Source organism: Lingula anatina, chromosome 1 (assembly GCF_051362555.1).
Source record: "Lingula anatina isolate TDL-2025a chromosome 1, LinAna3.0, whole genome shotgun sequence".
NCBI lineage: Eukaryota > Metazoa > Brachiopoda > Lingulata > Lingulida > Lingulidae > Lingula > Lingula anatina.
Genome location: NC_141767.1, coordinates 21,309,426 through 21,324,571, shown reverse-complemented (window position 1 = coordinate 21,324,571; position 15,146 = coordinate 21,309,426). Strand labels below are relative to the sequence as shown.

Sequence of the window (15,146 nt, the reverse complement as noted above, 5' to 3'; positions counted from 1 at the left end):
CATAAAAATTTTTTTTCAATTAGAATTTGTGATGCTTTTAATGCATAGAATAGAACTATAAGGTAGTCTCTTTTTCAATTTTGTTGTAATCACCCAATAGGAATTCTTTTATTTTAAGAAATTATGACTTAAAAATACAGTATCAGTAAAATTCACAATTTTTCCCCATTGAAAAGATCGAGTTACTGTGTGATATTTACCCTCAAATTTTGACTCCTGGTTTATTTCTGGATGATTGTATGCTGTTCCTGCAGATTTTATTAAAAATTTTTTTCCAATGCTGTACAGCTCTAATTGATCCTGTTCCTTTTTCCTTAATTATTAAAGTTAGTGATTTCCAATGACAGAATTGTGTGAGAAACTTCTAGTATATATCTATTCAACATTATATGCAGCCTAAGGCCTTCTTCCATAAAGATCATCAATATATTAATGCTTTTTTTAGCATGAAGACCCCCTGGAAGAAGAGGAAGAACCGTTGGATATCAGTTGGCCAAAAACCCCACGGAAAAGACTAACATATATTTTGCTGGCTCCCATAGTGTTTCCACTATGGATCACACTGCCAGATGTGAGAAGACCTGTAAGTATGAGCTGACCCACTATAAATTTGCCAGCTAATTAAAGTTCTTTTTCTTAACAATAAGAGCAGTCAGTAATCAAACTTGTGTGGTAATTCATCAGTATTAAGAAATATAAGGGATGCACATTGGCACTACATAATTAAGGTTATAGTCTGTGATCTAGGGCTTGGCCAATTTTTGGCCCTCCAGTTTTAGCTTAGAAGGCTGGGCCATAGTTGGCCCTCTAGATGTGAAAGATAGGACAGTTTTGATAATTCAGCATTGAATGGTGGGAAAGTGTTGGCCCAACAGTGATGAAGGAAGGAGCAGCTTTGGCCTCTTAGTATGATGCTCCTTCAGCTTTAAAGGTTATTTCAGTGTTGGCCCTTTAACAATAATGAATGGGCCAGTGTTGGTCCATCACATTGGGCCACTGTCAAGATAATACAATTAATACAATTAATACAAACTGTGTGGAAATTTCTATCTATTTTAAATATTTTATGGACTCCAATTTTATTCTGGATTTTTGTTTTGCAGGAGAAGAAAATGTGGTATCCATGTAGTTTTATTGGGAGCATGCTTTGGATTGCTTTTTTCACTTACTTGATGGTATGGTGGGCTGATTCATCAGGTGAAGCTGCAGGAATTCCGAGTGAAGTAAGTGTTTTGATAATTATACATCTTAAGCATAGCATTCCATTGATGAAAATTGCTCTAACCTCACCTGTGAAACAACAAAAGAGAGACACTGTTAGTTCAGTTTAAGTCCCAGATATTTGTCTTTTGTTGACCATTCTGTCATCAAAATAAATTTGATAGCGGTGGTCTTCCGCTTTGCCTGGCTTGGTGCTACAATATTGCTTATAATAGACTTATCAGTTACATTCAGTTAGAGAATAGAGAAGAATTAAGCTATTTTTGTTCACTCAACAGCTAATATTGACAAGCTAATATTACTTCCAATATTTTAATGTCTCTCAGAGCATCTTCATCAGGGAATGGGGCTTTCCAGGTGAATAGCTCTTATCCAGCATATATACTTGCTCTCACTCCCACCAGCTACTATCTAAAGAAAGACATGTAATATTAGCTGTCAATAATAGCTGTTAAGTGAAGAAAAATTACTTTATTCTTATAACATAACAGCTAATGAAATTCTTCTCTGAGTTGGGAGTATAGGTTTTCATTGAAAGTGCATTAACATGTTGAACCTGTGGTCTTCCAGTCTTGCCCACTCTACTTTGGAATGCAATCTTTGTGTGCATAATGTTATCTCATCAGGCTTCCAGACAGATATGCAATTCATTAGTTCCCTATGTAAAGCAACTGAAAATGGATTCTTTCACAGACCCATAAAAAAAGTTAGTTCTATACAATGGATTGCCAGCATTGGCAGTTTACTCAAACTGGGATCAGCTATATAAAATATTAATGTGTAGAGATTTGGCCAATGGAAAGATCCATAGAGATTTGAAATTTTCAAGGTAAATAGCACCCTAGGGACAAACCAGTTGATCAGAGAATTACATTTGATTCAAATATGTAACAACTATGCAGTAAGTTTCTTCGAAAAATTAATTGTCCCTCTTGGCTTTCCAATAATTCCACTGTCTTGGTGTACTGGTAGGCAATTTGATGGACACCAAAGTATTGTAGGGCAAAAGGTAAATGCAATTTTAGCTATTACATATACAGTATATTGTTTGTGTAAATCTTCCGTTCTATCTATATAAAGATAGTTATTGTTGTGGTATGCGGTTAATTCTGCTATATATAGTGTTCACTTTAAGTTGTACTTCTTCACAACCAATTGAGACTGAAAATAGACCAAACATTTCCTGAAATGACTTAATTGCAGAGACAATGGAATCCATTTGTCGTATTATGGCTGGCGCTAAGCCGAATTTCAATTCAAATATTTGTACTTTTGTGGATTTGCTGAAAAAACTAGAAAAGACACATTCAAAGGTTGAACAAAGGCATATTGTTTATGTTATATATCATGTTCTACTCTAGCAGTAGTGAGAAAAATTCCATTGAACACTGTCATGAAATATGCAACTGGTTTCAGTGATTTCCCCAGAGTTGAAGTTCTTTCTGACTTGCATAACGGGCTCGGTGAATAAAGGCATAAGGCAGATAATGAGTTCAGTGTCTTGAAAGTGAATTGATGCTTGCTAGCTCTCAACTCTGCATGGGGAATTCTTTAATAGACAATTCTCAAGGCTAAAAGGCTAAAACATTGTGATTTGAGTTAATTGTGAATTTGGTGCTGCTTGCAATCCAATATGCTTGTCTGGTTTCACAAGCTTAATCTGAATGGCTTAGTATTATATTCAGGAAATACTAGTATTAATCCAATTAATATGCTATTTGTATTATTTGACTATCATGTAACTTGTTTTTCTATTATTCAGGTGCATTTGCACTGTCAGTAAAATTAGTTTGATTATTGTCTATGCCTATATACACAGCCAAGCCTTTCACATAGCTGACTGTCTGACTGTTGTGGAACTCATTTTATTTTTGCTGGTGTGAATTGATGTTTTTATTCACTCACTGTAAAGATACCAGTTCTAGACTTTTATGCTTTATGGTTGCCATGCAGACTGTTCAAGTATGACAACTCATATTGATGATTTGCAATTTTGGTACATTTGGAAAATTGGTGGTGTGAAGTGATGCACCTTTTGACAGAGCTCTGGCGAGATACTTATTGTTTACCGTTGTGCTTTATCTTAGCCACCTAACATGTCATTTGAATTATGACAATGCCATAGTTATGTTGTTTGACTCGAGTACATTTAGCCAATAGCAATAAATCAAGGGCCCTGTAGTCTGCCACCTTGAATAACATTTTGATACTGCAATCACAATAGTTTACCAGGTACCCATCTGGCAGATTGATGTTTCTGATGAAAATTCATAAGTGATTTCTACATCTGTCAAAGGAAATTATGTTTTCATTGGTTTTGGTTTGTATGAGATATCTCAAAATAAGTTCCTCACAAATGTTGATGAAATATTTAGAATTGACAGTCACTCTTGGGAGAGAGAAGTGATAACTATTTCAACTGGTCTCCTATTATATGTACCTCGATCCAGAGCCGTGCTGGCAGTACACATGGTTTAAGTCCTGACCCATCTCGTCTGCCTGTTCTGCTGAATTCTGCCGCCACTTCACAGTTACTGCTTCTTCTCCTCCTAGACCTATGTACCTACCTCTTGGATGTAGGTTGCATATAATCTCAACTCGATCAATTTAAATTTTGGGTATTGTCGGTGCACTGGTCTAAGTGTTGCACTCATCTCAGTGCACCCTTGTCCAAATTTGCAAAATTAAATGCTAAATATCTCCCAAAATCAAGGAGTTATGGGAAAAATTACTATAGATATCTGATCGAAAGTCATATGTGGAGATTTCAAATATGCTCTTGCATTTGACCTTTGATCTTCTTTTCATTGTGAACGGCATTTTTTACCATGAAATTAACTTTGCACATTTTCTAACGTTTGTATTTTCAGAATTGACACAGATATGCCCATATTTACTATTGAACTTGAATTGGAACTCATATCTTGACAGTCTTCTTGGACTTTGAAATTGATCTCTGACTACTTTTTGCTATGAACTGAACTTTGCAAATTTAGAGATATGCCCATAATTACTATTGAACTTGAATAGAAATCTAACTGTAACCTTGGTAATCTAACTGTAACCTTGAATTTGACCTTTGACTTACTTTTCACCATGAACCACACTTTTCAAGGTCAAGCTCTTATACTGTATTTACCCATTGAACCTGGATGGGAAGTCTTATATTCACAATCTAACTGTAACCTTGGACTTGACCTTTTACGTTTCCCAATGCTTTTTTGTTATGAATTGTAACTTTCTTCAAAAAAATGGAGAACTCTTGCTTACTGCATTTTATAGAGCTTGGCAAGCGCAACACTGAAGGTGGTGTCCCTTTTTTGTTTCCAATACAAATGCACTTACTTCAGCTGGCGGTATCGCCTCTCTGATCCTCTAGTTTACAAATAATCTTATTGCCTTTTTCCTTGATTGAGGTTTAGGTTCTTGGTGGAAATCTGTACCAAAAATGGGTAATTAGTACCACAAAAGCTGGCACATGCACTTTTTAAATGTTGTAACCACGTTCTAAACCTGTGAGGTTTTCAGTGGTGAGAGATCAGTCATGTTTTTAGTGATGTTTATGGTATTTCCTGACTTTTAGCACATGATTATTACACCAGGACAGATGTAGACACAAGCACAGACAGCTCCTTGTCGTCTGCAGGTTATTCTTAAATGTATCTGATTATTTGACCTAAAACCTATTCTTTAAATTGATGCCTTTCCTGTTCTGTCAGTGGTGAAGGTTATGATGACTGATTATCTACCTCGAATCAAGTTGAAGAAGATTCTCAGTGGGATTCAACAGAATATACTTTTCACATTTCCAGGATATGACATGCAAATACAGTATTTGTCAATCAGCATTGCTATTGACATTTTTTTGATACTGTCTAGGTGCTTCAAAGGTCAAGTGGCATACCTTGGTCTCTTGGCCTCGACAACGATTGTTGCAAACTAACACTGATGGTGGTATCGATCACCTCGATATTGATCACCACAAGCACACATAGACTGCTTGGTCATTCCATCAGTACTTTTTCCAATTGGTTTGATTGATTGATTGTCTTGAGGGAAGTGCTTTCACAGTCGATGCTAATTGGTTCAAGGAAATAGTCCATAGTAAGAGACTGGACAGCAATGTCCCTGGGAATGTCTATTCTTTCCAGCAAAATATCTCAATTGACTTATGTCCATTATCTTTTAACGAACCTAAGGACAAATGCTCTCTACTTATGTTATTTATTCCTATTGCTTCAAGCAAGCAAGTTTCCTGTTATGAAATCTTCTTGAAGTACTGAATTTGAAAAATCCTGTGGGATCTGTTGGCAGGACTTTTTATCGGTTAGATTTTACTGCAAACGTGCAAGGGAGGTGATTAGATATAAGGCAATATTGATTGTTTTTCAAAGTTGAAGGGACTGACTGTCATCCTCTTAGCTTACTTAGAAAGTAGAAAGAGAACCAAAAAACTCAGTGTCATTTGTATTGATACCTTTCACCCTTACTGTACCCATCAGATTTTCTTGTATGGTTAAAAAAAGGCAGAGAGACAGGTACTTTTGTCATGGAATATTTTAAAGACATGTTTCTTTGTCAAGCTACATAATTATGATCATATTGTTCAAAATAAACGGAAGAGGTTTTGAATTTGCATTTGTGGCAGGAAGATTGATTTCATCTGAAAAAATGAAATTAAGAGCAAATATGTAGGCTGAAACTGTGTGCCTAGAAGATCCAGGTTCTTGCACTTCTTCAATTATATCTTGCTTTATTAGAAAACCTAATGGTCATTAATTACCCTTTCAGCTCAACTCAGCACTTTGACTTAAGAATATTTAAAGATGCAGTAGCAGTGACTTACTACTTTGGCTCCTCCACCTCTTTAATTATGATAGCTTAAGTATTTTATAACCAGAATATCATATAAATATCATATATATCATATAAATTTATGAAAACCAAAACAGAAAGTTTTTATGAAATGTATTTTATCTGAATTATGTGGGTGAAATTATTATGTGATGTCTCACGTCTTGAAATCTTATTTATGAATAATTAGTAGATTAGATAAACAGTAGATGTCTTTGTAATGCATGTATTAAGTGCTCAATAAAATTATTATTATTATTATTATTATTATTATTATTATTATTATTATTTTACTTGGGGACAAACCTTGTCAAATACCAGCAAATACCTTCATCCATTGTTTTCCAGACCATTGCATTAGGGTTGGTCATTCACTTGGCAGTCATTGACCTAAGTCACTGACCATCAGCCAGACAAATCCTCTTAGGTGTTTTTTGTTCATGCGCCTGACTGCACTAAATAGTGTAGATAGAAGATGATAGTCCAGGGGTGGATCCAGAGATATTTTCTGACAGTCTTCCAAAGTATCTTTGTTGATCCGTCCTCCATTTTTGACCGTCTTCCAAAAGAAAAAATTAGATACCCGTAAATGTGAACTTGAAAATCTGACCATCTTCTGGAAGACCCAGAAGTCGGCCTAAATCCGCCCCTGATAGTCTATAGTATATGAATGAATACATGTAGCTTATCGTGCATGGCTTCATTAGTGTATTTGTCTATAATAAAGCTGTATGGCCAAGATTATGCAACACTGCTAGACAGTGGGATACTTACAATCTTCAAGAGTCCTCTGAGTATCATATATGTACCAGAATTCCTGTATGAAATTATCTGCTATTATCTATGTTACGTTTTCCTGACTGAAACTGTACAACATAAACCATAGAATTAACAGTCTGAAGAAGAGCAAAGAATGCAACTTAATTGTGAAGTTGGTTTGGGGAATTAAGTGGAAAATCTGACAAACAGGATTGGTTTGCACAACCTTCTACTGTGGGGGGAGGGGGGGGGTGATGTTGGTAAATTGTATCTCCAATGTTAAAGGAAGTGGTTACCTGTCTTAACAGCACTGTCAGACTTCCCATATAGTTACAGTGAAAAACAATGAAACCTGAACAACAACCCCAAAAACCACTATATTTACATGAATGGATGGGATTCATGAAGACAGACTATGGCTTTTGGCAATAATCCATTTTTATTGTGGTAGGCATTTGTCATTTTAATAGGCTATGACATATTCAGAGCTATTAACTTCAAGCCTCAGGATGTCACTTGGAAATTGAGATTGGGCTTTAGTATAGTTTCTTATTTTTAAGGTAAAAAAGATGATCATATTTTCATATCAAATGTTCCTTTGTTGCGTCATAGCCTTGGCAACAAGGTTCTTGATGAAGTAAAAATAAGTAAAGAAAAAAAAAAGATGCATGAAACACTGAGACCCAGATAATAAGTTATTGCACTAATTACTGTTTGTCATTGAAGAATGATATCAGATTTCACATTAACTGGACCTTCAATTGCTTTCCAATCATTAATTAATAAATTCTTGAAAAGGCCCAAAAGTGTAAGCTAACAGTTCAAAGCCGTCAGTGCTTTTGTTCTGCCTGACTGCATCTCTTTGGCATTGATCGGCTATACTTACAGAGGCTTAATAGAAATCAATCTTTTGAGAATTTCTAATACAAGCTCTTAAGTAAGGCTAGATCAGGTCTGAGCTGGATTTTAGAGCCATTCTGGGACAAACCTTTTTTTTTCATAGTGCAAACATGGTTTAATACTTTGCAGAACGTGATGAAAAATGGATTTTCTTAAAAGTTCTTTTTGGTTTTCCAATACTTGTCGATAATTGTTTGGAAGTTGTTGAAAATACAAAGCCTAATGTTGAATGCCTGACTATAACTAAAACAGATGCCAAATCATTACTGCAATCTTACATCCACATGCAAAGATTTTTTTCCATGCCCAAACAATCTTTACATTTCAAATACAATAATAATAAGTAGGAATATTGTTGAGTCATAGCCCTTATGAGACTACAACAAAACTTATTTTGCCTTGTAATCAATATATGTTTCAAGAACTTTTTTCAGTACCTAAAAAATAATGCTTACTTGGGGACAGATTAGATTTTTTTTTTAAATCAGCATATTAAATTTCTGATGTCAGTGGAGATTGGCTGACCAGATTTCATTACATACCATCATAGTAGGCACTCTAATAATTTAATGCATCTCAAATCATAGGTAGCCAATCTTATGCAATAGAAGCCTATTGAGACAGTTGATGAGTTGTTTGTAAATATTGTAACTTATTTTATTTATTCCCAGTTCACAAATAATTTTCATTGATATTCTAAAAAGAGGCAAAAATGAGGCAACAGAGATTCATAATTTTGTTTGTAAAACAGATTCACAATGGGGTGTAAGAATAGACTAGAATAAGTGTTCCCAAATTAAAGTCACACTTTACACATAATGTATTATGCTGTACCGACTAGACAAATGGTTCAAATTTACAATTTAACGCATGCTTAAAATCTGGTTCAAATATTCTTTGTATCAGACATAAGCTTTTTCCATGGAAATGTGGAATTCTGCATTTTTTAATTCAATTCTGATGGTGCCTGAGATTCGTCAGGCCGGTTAGGTATTGCATCCCATGATAAATGTTCAGTTTTTTTAACCTAGGCTCATATCTGATGTATATTGTACACAATGGAAAGATAGGCATTGCTCAGATATTTTCTCCTATCTTGAATAACAATTGTGAGATGTCTGACACCTGTTAATGCATCTGGTCATTAATTGTCAGTCTTTTTCCAATAGCTACTGTTCTTCATAAGTCAGTCATTCACATAGCTGAAAATGTACATAAGGATATATTATTGCAAAACGACATAACAATGAATTTCTATGGCAGAAATCCAAAATGACAGAAGTCTGTAAAAGAATGTAAAGAAAAAAATTATATATATATATTTAATTTTTCTAAGACAGCAGTCCACCTTGATGGGATTTGTCGAAATGATAAAAATTATATAACATGATTGTAGAAGTAATTAAAAAAAACACATACTTAAAAAATATATTTACACAATGGTAATGATGGTTTGCTATCATATGATAAAGATAACCTTTCTGACAGCCAGGTGCCCATAAATTTTTCAAATCAGCTATCGAAATAATAGAAGTGATAGCTTAGATATACAATGCTCTATGATAATAGATGTGTGTACTTTTATTGGAAATAGATCAAGCAGTACTGATAATATAAAAAATATATCTGATTCTTGCATGGTCTTATTTGTGCAATGTCTATTAATACCAGTAAGTACAACAACTTTGCAGTTGGATCATATGGATAAGGCCATGCAAAAATTCCATCATAATGATGATAATGACATTAATGATTGTACATCTGCTTGCAGGTAATGGGCATAACCTTTCTAGCAGCCGGAACTAGTGTCCCTGATCTCATTACCAGTGTAATTGTAGCAAGAAAAGGATATGGGGACATGGCTGTGTCCAGTTCAGTTGGGAGCAATCTTTTTGATGTGACTGTGGGGTAAGTTGAGGAAAATGTGTGTTTATTTATTTTATACCACTGCACTCCCCACAAAAATGCCAGATTTTATACCAATATGTAGATCATTAGATTACATTTTGGTTTTGTTTTATTCATTTAAAATGCGTAACTATGTTTTCATTTTTCAATATTGTTTTAAAAGTGTAGCTCTATTGTTTGGTTCAAAGATTCATCAGTAGATTAAAATGACAGATTATATTTCTTTGCCCTTAACGTGAAACCTCTTCTAAATGTCAAACCACAAGAGACTAGTTTTACACGTGAGGAAGTGAGAACAGAATGGTTTAGTGGATTTCAGAGATAATTTAAACATTTGAGGTGATGCCTGACATGAAGGATATTGAAAATTTTATTAAAAAGAAGTTTAAGAATAAAAGAAAGTGATAAATGATATGAAAAAAGAATTCATTAAGGGCGCATTCCCATAGATTTTGGATCGATCTATCCCCGTGGGGAGTCTCACTAGATTACTGTCAGATAATTTGGCTTAAATGATGTCCGTCCCGCCTACTACAAGCTGTAAGGGGGTAATTAACTTTCGTACCCGCTCGGCGGACAGCTATTTAGCGTGAACCCCCAGGGAGTTAGGTCAATCTAGTTGGATCGATCTAATCTCTGGGAATGGGGTCTAAGTCTTCAGTTAGTTATTAATGGCTTTCTCTGAAACGTCCTATATTTTTTTGGTGGATGCATCTATCACGATCATCAAAGTCTGCACAAACAATAATAAAATTTAAATTATTTTTTCTCATTTGTCTCCATTACTTAAGTGCATCGCAAATAGAAACCTTACTGTCCACACACCAAGATATTAATGATATACAAATTGTAGATCCAACAGCTTAGTTTTTTTACGTGAAACAATTAATTTACCCATCCCTTTTAATCTTGTATGTATCTGTAATGAAAAGACGGATGCGATTTTAAAACACTAGAGATAATGTAAAAATGACAGTTAATAGAAAATATGATGAAAACATGCTATTTAGCAGACTATCCTTAAATCAAACATGTCAGTATGCATTTACATACACGTGAAAGAACTTTATAAATGGATTGCTTAATATCTTAACTCTTTCCTTTTTGGATTGAATGTGATTGTATTTTAAAGGAACATTAGTTATACATTCTGTAAAAGAAATAGATATTTCATCAGCTATAGCATGTCATGTACTAAGAATAAAGCAGGAACCTTTCTTCAGTCAAAAGCTTATATTGAAAATGTGTTTTGCCTCCAATGTTCCGATATCTGAAGTGTAGACTATATTGTGAACCCAGAGTGGAAGCTTTTCACCTGGATAGCTCCATTCCTGGAAGAAGATGCTCTAGATCTGATCCCCTAATAAGACATACAGACACTTAACTTGAAGTCTGCTACTGAATACCATGTATTTCTTTTTCCAGATTACCATTCCCATGGCTGCTGAGTGCCATAATCTACTGGCGGCCCATATCTGTGGACAGCCAGGGTCTCTACTGCTCTGTGGTCCTCCTCTTCCTCATGTTGTTATTTGTGGTCTGCTCTGTAGCAGCATTCAAGTGGAAGATGAGTAAAGGCCTCGGGGTAGCCATGTTTGTACTCTATAGTGGGTTTCTGGCAACCAGTGTGCTGCTTGTTTTAGGGTTTTTTCAATGCCCATTTTGATACATAAATAATGGAATAGTGGCGTTTGGGTCTGTCTCACTATCAATAAGCAATGAAGGTAATACTAAAATGCTAAAACAAAGGCCGTCACATCTATTCCATATTTTAAGACATCATGATAGAAATTCTAAATTATATTGAGTAAGACAAATGACAAAGACAATCTGTGACTGCATAATTTATTTGTAGTTCATGTACATGTATATGGAGAAATAGAATCTCTGTTTGTGATGCAGTTTATCATAATACAATCCAGCATGTATGACATTGCGGATTTTAACCTTTGTGACTAGTCAGCATTTATGGGGTCTAGGCCAGTTGTGGATCCAAGATATTACTGACAATGCTGGTTGGCTCACTATCAGAGTTCTAGAGGTTGTGGGGAAATGCACCTTTATTTTAGGAATCCACAACTTCAGATTTTAGCAACAAAAGGATAATTAGCGTGAGCTTCTGACACCTCTGAAACTCTTTTTTTTTTTTTTTTTTTTTTTTTTTTTTGGGGGGGGGGGGGGGACAAACAAATGTGTTTGCTTTAATTTTTTTTGATTGAAGCTGATGGGGTTCAACATGACCTCTGCTCTGGATCCGTCATATTAATACATATATTATCAACAAGTATTATATATACATGTACACAAATACTTACATATAGATATTCATTCCACTTATTCCCTTGATACATCAACTACTTTTGTTGATGGGTTTTAGTGTTTTCTTTTTGTTTAAGGTTTTGTTTAGATTACACGCACAATCTTTTCTCAACAGTATTTGATATTTAGTGTTTTCCTGATATATTGAGAAACAATTTGAAATTGTCACTTATTTCTCTATTTATAAAATGATTTGTTTGCATTATATTTGCTTTAGTTTTCCTGCTTTGATACTTTGCCTAATTGTTTAAAATCATAACATGTACCTCACTTTTCACTGATGTTTATTGATCAGATTTTTGACAGAATTATTGACAGTAGTAAATTTAAGATGAGTTAATTTGCTTTCAGTTTTTATGTTTGCATGAAGAATTTGTCTTACTTGATAAGTGCTGTTGTTTATACTAGTAGGACAAAATTTAAGTGATACCAGCCTATCTGTGATAATTTAAGATTTGGGGGGATTTAAAATTTTCTTTTTAGTGTAATATTATCTTTAAGTTATTTATTATTTAAGATTTCAGTATTAAGGCATCAGGAGCATACAGTATAAGTTCTTATTTTTGAATAAATACACAAGAAGTAACATTTTACAGGGTTATAGTGGGAGAGGGGGGGGGGAGACAACCAAGTATGGCAATTTTTCCAATGTATCCACACCAATAATAATTATACCATTTGTGAAAGCTTTTTTTAAGATGTACAATTAATACTCCATATTTCAAAATATATTACACAAGATGTTTAAGCATGAAATGCTGCACAGTGCAAGTAATTGGAATTACTGCATGTCTTAATAGTTTTCAAACATTTTAGGGGTTTTTATTTTATTGTTTAATAGCAACCTTTACAAAATAGTGAACATTGTTGCTATAAGTTTCAATGTGTTAGATTTATCACATTCCAGAATACTACCACCGTGTATTAATGTACATTAAACTAATTTATTATTTAAGACATTGCAAAGCTTAAATATACTGTACATTGCATTAAAAATATGTTGCATAACTTGTACAGCCACCCTGACGAGCATTGTGAAATGTCCCACTTTCTGTTTACCTGTGCTATAATATGGACTGCCATTTCTGCTGAATAATATCCTAACTGTTCTACTCATAAAAATGTTTTAATCCATGATAAATAACAAATGGTACCCAGTTATTGATAGAGAACGATAGTGTGATCTTTCATAATTATATGCTTCTTGTGCAACAGTCATACTTGTAGTCAGAGACGTTCCATGCTTATCTGAGGTGTTTATCACCGTGGCAAATTTTTTCAATTTTTTTCTAGGATATCTAATATCCTGTTAGATTAAGTCATTTGGCATTGAAAAGCTTCAGTGTTTGTCATAGTTGATCATACCTTGAAAGCATTTCGGAATCTTGCATAAAAGATGCAAGAAAGGTTTATCATTGTTAATCACTATAAGAGATATTATTTTACAGCACTTAATTTGGAATTAATAGTGAATATTGATTATAAGGTAAGAAGTTTCTTTCTCAGCTACACCCCATCAGGTAGAAATTAAAATGAGTTTGACATTAAAACAGTGGGCTGGCAATGTCTGTATGGCATGAGTGTATGCAGCATTGTATTGGTCTCATTTCCTGCCACTTTATAATTGTCAATTTCTCATCAATTATTTAAGGTGTAGATGATACCTCTGAATTGTAAAGGTGCCTCTTGGCATAATTGAAGTCTATGGGCTTAATTACAGTATGCACTTTTGCATAATCTTATATAATGCTAAAAGAAAAGTACTTAGTATGAATGGCAGATGACAATCAGTGTTTGTTATTGAATGTGGAATTAACAATTGTGAAGATTGTACTTGTTATTATTCACCGTCGATCTTAATTAAAAGGAATATAAAACTATTGTGAATATTTTTTGTTTGTGTTTTCCGAAGCAGTGTCCCTTCTGAGCCTCAGAAAACTGCCCCTGTACATGCCACCAGTTACCTGTAAGTGTGATAACAACTGCAGTTTGCCCTTGAAGGTGGTAATATAAAATTATTGACTTTGGCTGAGGTAGATATTTTTTTCTGCAGACCTCAAAATAGTGATATCCACTGAGATGCAGTCAAGTTCAATATCATTTTTCTTAGGTCTGCCAAACAACACTGACCAAAAGCAAAAGCAATTGTTTTATTATATGATTCCATACCTTCATTTCAATGTTCTCCAAAATAACATGGAAGTTAGAAATATTGCTGTCATTTGACATTGTAGTCCTCTGATTAAAATATGTGTCCCTTTCTATGGCTCAAAAATCAATCAGAATATCACAAAAAAAAAAAAAAAAAAAAATCATGATTACATGATAACAATAGAATGCAATCTTACTTGGTATTTCCCGGAAAGCTTATGAAACTCAATAGTGCCTGATGATACTGCAGAGTTTTGCCAAGTACACATCAGTTTACCCAATATAAGATCGTATTCTGTTCTTTAAGTTAAATGATAATGATTTTTTTCCTTTTTCATGACATGATTATTTAATTTTGGATTTTGTACATCTTCCTTCAATATGGCAATATCTGAAAAAATAAGTGGAGGTTATTCAACTTAAATTTTCAAAGAAGAAAAAAATCAGTAAAATAGGTCTCGCATCTATGGAGCCAATTAAAATGTGAAATCGATATGGTGCAAGCTGTTTTCATGCCTGCAGGCTCTGATGGACCATGGTAAATTTATTGCTACTGTGTTGGGTGCAATCAACCAAGTACACACACTCTTTAGTTACTCCACAGAGTATCTAAATTGACATTTCAAACATCCACAATTTTGGCAATCAGGATCGGATATGGATGAAACTTGGTAATTGCACAAGACCACAAATGTAGTATTAGTTCACACAATATGATGCCATTACATCAAAAATAAAAATACAAAAATACAAATTATTTTAAACTTGTCAATGGGCTTTTCCATGTAAATTTCAAAACTTATCTGACAAGTAATAAACTACAAAAGCAGTCTTGGTATGCTGATAGTTGATGAAAAGTGAAAGCTATTCAAAATATTTCTCCATCTACCCTGGTGGATTTTATAATTAAGTAGTATATTGTACACATTTTTGTCAACCTGAGTGTGAAATAATGATAACGTTGATTCACAATAATTGTGTGAGGCTTTAAAAGTTCCTTATGATGAACACAGATGTTCTTTTTACATCGATGT

The 15,146-nt window shown here is 34.1% G+C and overlaps 1 protein-coding gene across 5 annotated transcripts in view; it reads left to right on the top strand.

Moving 5' to 3' along the window:
• Positions 1-13,842, top strand: part of LOC106168774 (sodium/potassium/calcium exchanger Nckx30C) — a 31,004-nt gene extending 17,162 nt beyond the window's left edge. For all 5 annotated transcript variants that reach the window (XM_086998833.1, XM_086998831.1, XM_086998832.1 and 2 more), the window contains 4 exons: positions 446-583; positions 1,104-1,223; positions 9,506-9,642; positions 11,068-13,842. In XM_086998833.1, the coding sequence (XP_086854959.1) occupies positions 446-583; positions 1,104-1,223; positions 9,506-9,642; positions 11,068-11,308 (636 nt within the window). In that variant the 3' untranslated portion in view covers positions 11,309-13,842. The remainder of the gene's footprint in view (positions 1-445; positions 584-1,103; positions 1,224-9,505; positions 9,643-11,067) is intronic.
• The last annotated feature ends 1,304 nt before the right edge of the window (positions 13,843-15,146 follow it).